General features: G+C 38.7%; 1 protein-coding gene across 1 annotated transcript; it reads right to left on the reverse strand.

Moving 5' to 3' along the window:
- Positions 1 to 7,402: 7,402 nt before the first annotated feature.
- LOC117498028 (inositol monophosphatase 1-like) lies at positions 7,403 to 11,410 on the reverse strand. Its single transcript, XM_034150074.1, has 9 exons — positions 11,180 to 11,410; positions 10,072 to 10,165; positions 9,817 to 9,956; positions 9,618 to 9,722; positions 9,197 to 9,242; positions 9,005 to 9,113; positions 8,515 to 8,623; positions 7,738 to 7,889; positions 7,403 to 7,626 (listed from the first exon to the last, which is right to left on the reverse strand). Exons 2-9 carry the CDS (start codon positions 10,132 to 10,134, stop codon positions 7,499 to 7,501), a joined length of 852 nt encoding a protein of 283 aa, XP_034005965.1. The 5' UTR covers positions 10,135 to 10,165; positions 11,180 to 11,410; the 3' UTR covers positions 7,403 to 7,498.
- Positions 11,411 to 12,775: the final 1,365 nt, after the last annotated feature.

Genomic DNA, 12,775 nt, shown 5'->3' on the forward strand with positions numbered 1-12,775 from the left:
TGTCGAGGACGCTGTACGTCGTTACGCCGAACTCGTAAACACTCCCGCTAAGTTTGTTTGCCCCTGTTCTGCTTGAAAGCAAGTACCTGCGCTCTTGCAAACTGTTAAAACAAACGCTTCAACTTGTACAATTTTTAATCTGTATTTTTGAATATCGATCTTAAGTTGGCGTGACGTTGGCGATTAGATTTATGATTCGAAAAGGATAAAAGTAGGGTAGACATGTGGAGATGATCCGGCTGAATAATACGTGCATTTATTCGTTTTCCACAGATCTTATTTTTTACAATATTCCAAAATCCTATGGAGAAATCCCATTGCTTTTTTGTCGAGGGAACCCATGCACAGCTTACTTCCGGGTCGGCCTACAAAAATGCGTCATCCCTGCACCACTCTATAGAACCGCAAGTGCTACGTAGTGATGTCACTACAGTATGTCTCGGAAGTAAACAAAGTACTACAATGGAGGGGCAAGGGGGGAGTGTATGGGAGAGAAACCCCCTCTGGAGGCAACTTCGGGATTTTAGCCTTTGCAGACCATTTACATACACTTAAACCTATATAACAAACTGCCGTAAAGGTAAAACCCCAAAAAGCATAGGACCCTTTAAAAGCAACCAGTATTTCCTAATGACAACAGCTAATGGTAACAAGCACCAACTAATGGGTCCCTGCCTTTTCCCTTTTGATTATGTTTATTGTTAAACTGTGGTTTTATATGCTGGACCCACAGGATTTGCAGAGCCAATCTACTGCAGCCTGCTTTGTTTCTGGCTCTATTGAACCAGAAAAGATGGACGCTTAGTGGATATCTGGGGGGCTTTTGTGCTTGTGATGGTCCGTGTGTTCAATTTCATTAAACTTACTGACACACCTCTCGAAATTAACTGGATGAAATCAGGAAATCAGGCAGCAATGCTATCTCAGACAATTTCTGTGCTCTCTTAAACTCCCATCACTATTGATTGCAGAGTGTAATATACAGCGTACTCTGCACTATTGATTGCTGAATATATACATTATAATCTAGCCGTTACATCATATATCATTTGTACAGATTAGATGATTGCTTCCTCCGAGCCGTGAACAAGAAGACAAGGTCTAAATTATCCTGCCTGACGAAAATCTGCTGCACTTATCTCAAAACTGCTCTAATTGTAACAATTTCCTTACTTTCAGTGTGAAAAACAGCCAGAGCAAGAGTGTTGTCATTTCCAGGTTTAACAGATTTTTAACAGCTACTTCTTGGTCTTTCTTCAGGCATTGTATTCCAATCCCACCTCTAAAAAAGACTCACGGTTTTCTTCGGTAAGGCATGTCACTCCTTTAACAAAGGAAAGTGAAGGTTGTTCTCATGTAAACATGGTCCCTGTTTACTTGTCATGATGATGCATGCAGTGGCAGTGTTGCATAAGGAGTAGGGTTGAAATGCTTAGTCACTCAATCAATAGTTGTTCGACAGAAATCATCAATATAATCAATTTAGGCAACAATGCAACATTTAAAAATGTCCAAGCTACTAAAATGTTAAAGCAAGCAGATAAACAAAATCAAAAATAAAATGATATCTTTGGATTTCAACAGTTTGGATGGACAAAACAAGACATATGAGGACATGAAAATTGCCTTCTAGAAAATTGTGTTTAAAGACTACAACTTATTTGCAACAGCCAATACATTTTGAAGCAAATGTTAAGTTACATTTGATTTAAAATATTAAGGAAATGCTCATATCTGGCATATTTGTCAACTGACAACATATCAAATACATTTCACAGAAAAATATCCAATGACCTTATTCAGAATATTTTTTTTATTTGTATGGTTTTGTTAAGGCGCTGGCAACACATGTTATTTAAATATAAAAGGAAACCACAATCTTGTAGTTACTGGAACCAAATTGCGTGTGTTGCCCAAACCACAGACAGGAAACCTGGACTCTGGTATCAAAGTCCAAATACCAATTTTTTTTTATTTGCAGTCCCAATACATTTTACCTTTATCCATATAAAGCTCCAAAACACTGCACTTTTTACTCTGACCCCTGTCATAAGTTTTCAGGCCAATGCAAAAACCTCAGGATCCATCTTAAGAATTGATACTATGTCCACAGTGTTACCTCTGTTCCTCACATGGTTCATCTTAAACTACTACAGGTCTGCGGCATGTTCAGGATTTTGATTGAATCCGACAGGACCTGAACATCTCCTGATAACATGAGCCTCACAAACTGCACCTGCAGCCAGGCAATCAAAACACCAATACATTACTCACTAACCTAAATCTTGGTAAAGATTGCACATGTTATACTATTTGGGCAAGGGCAGCATTATTGATTCTTAGCCAGAGTCAGCAGACAACTAATAACATAGGCCAGGAATCAAAGTTCCTACAAGTGAGAAAATGAGTTGGATAATGAAGCGATCTCGACAATGAGTATTCAATTTAACCATTAAGAAACAATTTACTGATGACATTAAAACCACTTTGTCTGACATGGTTCATGGTCCAATTTCCTAAAGTATGTAGTTGCTTTTTGTTTGTGTTTAGATGTGTGTGTGTGTACATTTATAAGCATCTTTAATTGGTGTTAGATAGCTTAGGTCCTTCGGGGTAAGGAGCTCATTATTATGTTGTCTTTTACCTGTTGTTTTATTTCTGTGCAAGCACTGTTCTCAATTAGGAAACATGATGCTCTGCAAACTCTAATAATTCACATCACACCAGATATAAATACTGTAAACATTATGTAAATGGTTTCGCAGAGCCATGACGGGTTGATTATCATTCCATATGTACTCTTTAATTGCTAGTCTGATTGTTTCAGATGGCAGACCAATTAAATATCTATTGGTTAATGTATGGGTGTAAATGCTTAAGTTTGCATGCTTTGCAAATGTGTATTAACCTCCTTGGTAACACTTATTTCCCATCTATCATTAACTTTAGGAGCAGAACATAGTGTACACACAGTGGTGTATTTAGGTGGAGAAAACACAGTTTAACACAGATGATAATCGGCTGAGCAAATGCATACTTCTTCTTCTTGAGTTATAATAATAGTAGAATAGTACAGGAGCTTTGGCTAGGGGGATTTAAATCAGACTAACAGGGGGGATATTCAAACGTGGGACACACACTTTAAACAAAATACGTAAACAATACAAAAATAAATAATACAAATTACATTTGGTAAGGAACATTAATAATGGGATTATACAGCAGAGACAAACATTTAGAATGTGTCTGATTTCTTTTTTTAAATCTGTTACTAAAGTTGAACATGATTAGGGACATGGCAGTTTGGACTACTTCTGCTAAAGTCAGAATAATTATAGGCCTATAGGATTTTGAATATCCTCTGTATATAACATTGTTTTAAACATGTAAATCCAAGCTTTTACAAATAAGCATTAGCCCTTTTAAATGCAAAGTATATGATATAATGTCTTGGGGAGCTTAAGGCAGCAAATGCTAGGAATGACCCTTACCTGTTATCCTCCATTAGCTGTCTGTCTGTGTTTCCTCTGCCAAACAGGCCCAATTTTACCGCTTTGTCCATGTTTGGGAATCCCCTCAGACATGTTTGTGATCCCAGCAGTCTGAAATGTCCCAGGTATAACATTCACTCTTAAAAACACACACGCAAAGTAGAAAAAAAAACGCATACAGTAGCTACACTGAAAAACTAGTGTTAGCAGTTAGCTTACCTGTCCTGAAGAGCCACTTCACCAGCAGTTAAATGGGCCTATCCGCAGACGTTAACGCACCGACGTGTTTATCACTTTTTTCTACAAAAGACTCCCATCTGTTAATTGAATTTAGTCCACACATGGTTCAAGAACACCGTAATAACTTTGTTTTTGACAAAACAGTTATCAGCAGTAGCCAATTGAAACTGCAGCTCGGACACAGGCATATCAGTTAAAGGGCACTGTCACATACTGTATGCGCGAATGTAACGTTTTTTATTTGAAGGCCTCTTGCCTTTATACGAGATAGGACAGGTAGACTGAAAGAAAGGGAGAAGGGGGGGAGCAAAGGGGCTTCATGTCGGTTTCGAACCCGGGCCACTGCAGCAACAAATCGATTCCAATGTCTGCACGTGTGATCATGTCTTTATACATACTGTTGTTTATGCATATGTGGGGAATATATCCATGGTCAGGGCACTTGACCCCTCTAGCATCTAAAACATTCATACAGGATTTTTTAATTATTTTATCCAGGCACTGACTTACACTGTTTAATTATTAAATGCAGCAAGGAGTTTGTATGCCATGGATTAATGCAGAATACTAATTTAAAAATGACTCCCTTCCACTTAGACCACCCTCTTTTTTACTGCTGCCTGCAGGTGGAGCTGTGACCTCAACCACATAAGGTTTGTCAATGAAAATAACCTCATATGTGAGGCATTCTTGGCCTGTGTGTAAATACAGTTAATCAATGATTGGAAAACCAAGACTGTATCATATTTAAAGGTTACATGGCATTCAGAGCAATAATATAGCAGCACACAACTAAAGGCCATGTAAAGATAGGGTGGAATAAATGTGTCCTTAGCCTAGAAAGAAGTCACACTATGTGTCTTGTAATGGGAGTTTTTCTGTGCTTTGTTATGGTAGCCATTCTGGTCGTGTGTGCATGTTAGTGCATGGGTCCAAGTATGTGTGTCGGGCTGGCTAGTATGGCAAGCCGTGTGAGTATTTATTCCATATCCTTAATATCAAAAGAGGCTTCAACTAGTTAACCAGTGTGTGATTTTGGGTATTTCTAGTATAAACTATTGCATAAAAAATGTATGCCACTAGTTAACTCTGCTTCTTTTTTAAAACTAGTTAACATGTCAGAGCTTTTGCAGCACACTAGTTAACTTGTAAGACTTTTAGTGTCACTAGTACGTTCAGAGGGCCACTAGTTCATAAAAAAGCTGAAGTTGGGACTTTGGTGCTATAGTGCTGCTCCTGGTGTCACTAGTAAGGCTTATGTAGGAACTAGTCAGACAAAAGTGCCACTAGTTTCTGAAGAACAGTGACTAGTAGAATGTTTTGTTCAACTAGTAAAGCAGAGTGCCAAATGTGTGACCATATATCTAACAAGTGCTAATAAAAGAGCCAACTAGTGTTCGCAACTTCCATCTGATATCAAGGATATTGAATTAATACTCAAACGGCTTGCCATAGGCTAGCTTATCGCCGCCACTTTACAGCACCCCTCCAGTTCCCCCTCAGGTTAACACTGTTAGCTTAGCCATTGTCATGTTAAGAGCCATATGTGTAATGCTTTAATGTGGTATATAAAAACCTGTATTAACTGCTTCTGAATAAAGTATCATGGCCCAAATAATTTCCCTTAGCATCGCTTCACAATAAAATGACTGAGGGGTAGAACGACAATTTACTTATCTACAAGATTAATGTAAAAAGATGGCATCAACTTAGCTGCATCATACAAGTCAATTCAACTGCTTATGTAACATTATTCAAATGTGTTGATTATAGTATAGTGAAGATTTAGAAAGAGGAAAAAGCTGATCAATTCAAGTTAATATGCTAAGTTGACTTGTGTAGTCCTCTGACCTCTGTGACATTTACTGTTTTGTCCTAGAAGACAAATTCCAGCCATCTGGCACTCCGCGTAAGTTCAAGTAAAAACATTTAGACGTACTGAATTTGCAACTATTATCTGGCCCTGCTCTACTGCAACACATGATAATGAAAAAAATCTTTATATTTCACATCCGATGCTCAAAGGATTGTGGAGTTAGATGTTTGCCATATAAAAGACACACAAAGAATAGCTCTATTAGAGCATCATACAAATCATCATAGACTACAGCAGCGGTAGATGTATAGTATAATTATACAAAGAAATTGCAGTTATTTATGTTTCAAAGGCACCAGTTCAAACATTCCTCATCCCCCCCAACCTCCTGCTGTTGTCTCTGCCGCTGCTGTTGTTTTTCCTGCTGTTAGTGTTGCTGCTGCTGCTTCATTGGCTGTTTCTTACTACTGCAATCTGAACTTGTTCCTACACCTCTGCCTTCTTCACGTGCGCCCATTCTCATAGCCAGCTGTTAATTTATAACCCGGAAAACAAGAGCAGAAATGAAAAATGACCTAATCTCTTGGGTGGAGTAATTTTTGTCCGTGTTGAGGGGCTAGAAAAGGTGTTGATGGAGCATAAAGGGACTTCAGAGCAGGCTGTCAATCTCTACTGAAGTACAGTCCACGTAAAAACAAACTTATAATGACTACATAAAAAAATACTGCAAGTTCAACCACCAGTGTTAAATAAGAGCCGCTTCAAGAAACTAACTAATTGCTGATGCATTACTGGCCTCTAGTGGTGAACAGTAATATGAGTGTCAAAAACTGAGTAAACAGTAATAATGCTGAAAGAGAGGCTATGGGGCAATATTGTGATATTCACGAAGCATATTTTATGACACTTGACAGGGCCAGTGTTTATAAAGTCACTTCAACATTGACTTTACTCAGTGCTAAAGACTGTTGCCTCTAATGAGGGTAATCACCCAAGTGGAATCCCACTCATTTCCATCAGATAATTACACATTAGAGTCATATGAGACCGAGAGAGAAGAGATTAATTCACTGATTGGAAATCCAGTTAAAATAACCATCAGTCTCAGAAACCCTTCTTCTGCAGTCTGTTGTGCTAATGTTCACGTGTGTGTAGGAATACAAATCAGAACAAATATCTTGATGAGGATCTACAAACAGAATAGATCATGTCTAATGTAAGGTAAGACAAAATACAAGCTTGCAAATGGAAATATCCTGGTATACAAAAATGGAAATTTACAGCAGTTTCCATGCTGTTAAAATGTTACCTGGTCATTTAGGTTGGGGTGTCACAGTCTGCTTTCTCACTCACCTATTTTCTGCATTAACATTCCTTAGTCACCTGGTAGCCACACCCTGTCTCTCTTTCACTCTGTTACACCCATCAGCTCCAGTAGTATATAGGCCCACTTCACTCTCACCTCAGTGCCAGATCGTACTTTGCAGCATGCCAGTCTTTCCAGCATTACTTCCCAGATTGCTCTCCCGGTTCCGACCCTGCCTGTCCCTGACCTGCCTGCCTCGCCTGATTCCTGACCCTGCCTGTACCCGGACTATTCTGCCACGCCTGCTGCCTGACCCGGTCTGTACCTGCGACTCCCGTCTTGCCTTCTCCTGGAACCCTCGCCTGTCCCCGACCAGCCCTTTGCCTACTACCTGCCTTTTCGTCTCCTACCAGTTATTGCCTTCAATAAAGCTGGTTACAGACTATCCCTGGTTTCCCCGTGTTTTGCATTTTGGTCCTCAGCTCGTTTGTGACATGGGGACTGAGTTGAAATACTTTAAAGATGTGGAGCCAAAGAATCACACCAAGCATCAGTATAATAACAGCGCATTAACTTTATTAAGGACATACAACAATTGGATGGACCATTTCTGTGGTATTTATTTCACAATGCATTTGGAAGTTCTCATTTCTTCACAATTGGAGCGTCGTCTCTCACCGAATGGAATATTTCAATTTCCTTGATGATCCGATTAGCAATCACTCTGTTGTTTCCTGAAACCATCCTTCGAGACATCAAATCGAAAGGTCCCCCTTTATTAGACAAAAAGAGGCTTAATTTAGAGGGGTTTCACCAAAAAATGAATGCTGCTTTTAATATGAATGACCAATTCATTCATTTTAAATCACATGAAGCATACACACCGTCAACATCCAGGAGTAATCCACCGGCTTCTCTGACTATAACCGCTCCAGCAGCAATGTCCCAGCAGTGGATCCCGATTTCGAAGAAGGCCTCCACCGCCCCGCACGCCACCAGGCACATGTTGGTGGCAGCCGTCCCCGACCCACGGAGCCTGTCAGGACACACCAGTAAGAGTTTAATGATGACAGTACTAATGGCTGAAGGGGAGTCAATAAAAAAGGGTCTAGCAAACTGTAACACAAAGAAAGTTGCAGTTCCTAGCCATTTAAACTCTCACTTTGGAAAATGAGCAAAGCAAGTAAAAGTCCAACCAAGATATCCTTCTTTTCCATTATGTTGTATTATTATTTACAATATATAGCTTGTCTAATATTCATAATTAATCTGTTTAATGAAACCATTCCAAACACAGTATAATTCATAGAAATAAAATACTTTAAGATAACTTAACCAAATTGAATTAAATGACATGGTAGTTAGGACTACTATGCTAAAATAGTTAGCTTCTAGCTAGCTCCTTTTTTCCTCTATTCTGAGCCATTGAAGCTTACAGACAACCCCTAGGGAAACCGGTTATTTTATGTCAATTAAAACTAATGTATTACTTTAAATTCTTTTTTTTTTAGTAGTCAGTATATACAAGTTACAGTTATTCATTAGGTACCAGTTAACAAAAACATTAAACTTTCTAAAACCGATTTAACCAAAGACCTTATGTCAGGTATCTAACTCCCTAATCTTTTTGATTCTAGGGCAACATGTGAAAAACCACTCACCCATGCACTGGGATGCAGAGAATCTTTTTCATCGTGGAGAAGATCTTCTGTACTTTCTCCGGAGACCTGTCAGTTCCATGCTCAGAGATGATAATGGACTTATGGATATCTGCAATGACAGCATGCCAATCGCGTTACTACTACAGTACAGGTGTGACGGGGACTGTCAAGGTGGCACACACTAGAACATACAGTAACAGTCAAAGTCAAAAATCCTCGATATAGAATGTGAGTAACGTTTATTTTCTTTAGATAATTGTGCTTAAATGCTTTATTACCCTAATTTATTCTTAGAACATGCTGAAGGATGTGTTTCCAGATAAACGCCATTTTAATTGCCAAAAACAAGGCAAAAGATAGCACATGTGTAGTCGATGCATAGCTTCATTTGTGTTATTTCCTTCTTTCCTAATCTCCTATTGTTTTCAAATATGCTTCAATAGTTCAAAGTCTTGACTGGTGCTACACAACAATTCAAGATAAGTATTACCTTTCACATCGGACACCTGAATGGGTTCATCATCGCAGAACGCTCCCTGCCCCTTCCTTGCTTTATACATCTTGTCCTCCATGCAGCTGTACACCACACCAAACTCCAACTGAAAACACAAGTCATGTTTTAAGCTTTTAACATACTGTAGGTGTGGATAAACTTTATTGATTCTTGTGTTATTTGACATACCTCCTTATTGACTGCAAAGGCAATAGACACGGCCACAAATGGGAATCTGTGAATAAGTATATTCATTAGTCATTGGTGTGTTACACGTTATGAATACATTTAGCTTGTTTACACTGTGCATCTTTTAATCGTTTTTTTTCAAAGAACAATTTCATTAGATGGTAAAGAAAAGTCCTTGTAGAATACAATTTTGGGAAATAAGCTTATTTGTTACCTGGCTGATAAAATAAGATTGATAATAAACTTATGTCTGTTAAAAATGAAATTAGAGTAAAACTGGTAAAACTGGTGTGGCTAGGCTCCTGATTTCTGTCTTTATGCTAAGCTAACTGTTTAACTTGGGTTTGTCCTGTTTGGTTTATCAAGTTTGAGTTAATTCATTCACACAAAAAACTGTCCTTTAGCAACACTGATATCTTACCCATGCACAAAGTTGGTGGTGCCATCCACAGGGTCTATGATCCATGTGGGTTTATCAGTTAAGATACACGGCTCCTCCTTTGACACTGACTCTTCTCCAATGAAACTGTAACACAGAAGAGCCAATGACAAATTCAAGGATATGACACAAGTACAACGAATCACATATTGATGTGTGTATGTCTGTGTCCATGTCTTACCAGTGTGTGCCATCTCCAAATTGTTCTTTAAGAGACCCAATGATGATTTTCTCCACCCTCTCGTCAGTCTTGGTGACGAGATCGACAGTGGAGCTCTTTGTCTGCACCTTTATTTCCTCCTCCCCTGCTTTCCTTATTACCTGAAATAGATGGGATATCATTGGCACATGATTAGGGATCATGAGAGGAAAGAAGCGTATATTTTTTTATCAAAGTTACACTGGAGTAAAAGTGCATTTAGTGGTTCTTACGTACCGCTCCAGCTGCTCTTGCCACTTGAACAGCAAAATCATAAGCTTCCTGCCATTGGTCAGCCATTATGTGTGTATAGATGCTTACTGATAAGAACCTGGAAAATGAATAAAGCTTGTAAAAGTGCACCAATGACTGCTAGCAAGTGTCATTTTATTCAATACAATTGCATTAAAATTAAAATAAATACATAATTAGAACCTTTTTTCCTTTAAAGTTAAAAGCCCTTCTGGCACAACAAGGGTTAATGGTGACGCCATATCCGTATAACATGTCATAATCCTGCATGCTTAGCACACTCATCTTTCAACAGAGTGAGTTGCGCAACACTTCCGCAGCTGGCATAACTGTTTGTTTTAAATCCCCACAAGAGTCTACAGGTTTAAATTGAGATAAGGATGTGATGTTGGCAAGGGCGTAAGTTTGGTTTAAGATGTGGGGGGGGCACAAAAAGTCAGAAGGTCTTCAGTAAAAATGCATATAAGTGCCATTCGCTGCTTTTTATTTTTGACAAATTAGAAAAAAACTACTTTATTTTGCAATGTTTCATGTCGTTCTTTACAATTTATAGGAAGATTTAAAAGTGGAAGAAGCATTGAGATCCAACACAACTTTAGTTTAGGCATTACTTATCAGGTAAAATAACATAAAGTATGAAAAGTAAAAGTATTGATTGTACATTATAGTATTGCCCTTTTAAAACGTACATATATATGATTATTTTTCTAGAAATATTACTGGTTATTTTTCATCTCACAAATGTTTTGACTGAACAGGAAGGGTATGAAAAATCTGAAATGTAACTAAAGCTAACAGTACCTTTAATATGTACAGTACTTGAGTTACATTACACCACTATTTAGATTTAAAATGTTCATTTTCTTGTTGTTGCAGAACAAACTGTACTGTCAATTTTTCCTACGTCACATAATCTGCATTATCTCTGCCTTTGCAAATTGTGTGTCAGACTAATTGTTGCTTAAACAAAAATGACCAAAAGTTTAGTCATAAAACAATTATCCATCCACTATGAAGATTAGCACACATCTGTATGCACACATATATCCATCATGCACTGCTATAAAAACATTCTTTTTAAATAAAATCTTACCTTGTGAAGTCAGGTGTTCAGAGGCAGCTCCTGTTTGCTAATGCACTTTCTTATGAAAACCTGAACTAAGTTCCCTTATTGGAGCGATGAAGCAACAAAAAAGATGTAACACGGAGTAGGAAAAGTACTGGCCCCACCTTCATGTGTTTTTTCATAGCAACCTGAGGCAACAAAAAACCTGTCTGTGTATGCAGACATGCAACCACATGACGCTGCCTTAACTCTACAGAGGGATTTAACACAAGTTAGTGGAACTTTTCGGGGTGTTTTCGCAATTGAGGAGGACACACCTTGCTATGTCTTTGTTACATACAGCTGAGTAGTAATTAAATCCTGAACACAGGGAACATACCATACTCTGTGTTGAGCTCATAAACCTCTTGAATGCGATGCGAAAAAAAGAGTGTACATTCCAGAGGCTGACTTACTGACAAACAAACTTTGATATTTCCTGACAATTTCACAGCTTTCAGGCATTCCTTCCATGTCCTTTTATTGTATTCCACTGGTGGGAAATACTCTGGAAGGTTCTCTGGTGAGTCAGCGGTCATTATGCAAGCATGCCCGATTCTTATTGTGCAAATCTTGGAAATATTCTATAAAGATATAACAGCAGATAAACAGATCTAGACATGTCTGAATCTACGTTCGCTCGTCTGTTCTCTAAGATCTTCGAGCTACTTCTCTTAAAACACCAAGTTTCCTCGCAGGAAGTCAAACCTTGCTGCAAGAGGGATTGTTCAATTAGTGGGCAATGCTGCATGTCTCAAGAAAATGACATTATCCCTCTTTAGCTCTTTACTGGGCTGAACCTAAAATGGTGAAACGATAGTGGTGATATCTCTTACTGAAGTGGTAAGACACTGAATCACAGAAACACAGCAATAATGCATTAGCTTCTACATTGGCCGATATACCCTGTAGGTAAAAAAGCTGAAACAGTCTTTATTTGTCTTTACTGGGGCTCGTTCGGACATGATGTTTATCGTCGCAGCCACACCTTACATACATAACATACATAACTCATATTAATGTGTTGAGTTACCTGCAAAAACAGGATGAGTAAAGCAAATATTGAACTATCTAAAGGTCTTGATGCAACATGCATCGTCATGGAATATCAATTTTGTTAACATGTAGTGTTTTCATCCTGCTATACAAGTTCCTGGAGAGAACCTGATATCACAAGTTGTGTCAGCTCAAATAAACAGAGCTCCGTTGTTGTTGAACTTAGCAGATCAGTATGTGGTATCATGGAGAGGGCGTCTGTTGAAAGTTTTTGTTTTACAGGGAACAGCGGGAGAGCAGTTGTCACCCTGTTGTCCCTGTTGTGCACTAAATATAAGGCGCAGTGTAAAATGTGGGCAGACAGACTGAGGGGAAGTGATAGGTGAAGCAAAACAAATACATCAGTCCTGCTGTCTCTCTGGCAGGTCCTGGTTATGAATAATTTATTCAGGATGACGGATGTTTTGGATGTTTGCTTCCCTGGATCACAGCTGTAACTGAGGCCTGCTACCATGCTGACGTGGCTGAAGGTCAACGGTGCATCCTGAAAGATGAGCAGGGCGACTCAGTCATGTTTCCTGGCACGGT

This window comes from Trematomus bernacchii, unplaced genomic scaffold (genome assembly GCF_902827165.1).
Source record: "Trematomus bernacchii unplaced genomic scaffold, fTreBer1.1, whole genome shotgun sequence".
Lineage (NCBI taxonomy): Eukaryota > Metazoa > Chordata > Actinopteri > Perciformes > Nototheniidae > Trematomus > Trematomus bernacchii.

Bases quoted from the DNA above. Each gene is read 5' to 3' on its own strand.
- LOC117498028 (XM_034150074.1), bottom strand. From the start codon at position 10,134: ATGGCTGACCAATGGCAGGAAGCTTATGATTTTGCTGTTCAAGTGGCA. The intron at 7,890-8,514 runs GTGAGTGGTTTT...GTGTCCTGACAG, and splicing joins CTCTGCATCCCAGTGCATGG to GCTCCGTGGGTCGGGGACGG. The intron at 7,627-7,737 runs GTGTGTATGCTT...TGTCTAATAAAG, and splicing joins ATTACTCCTGGATGTTGACG to GGGGACCTTTCGATTTGATG.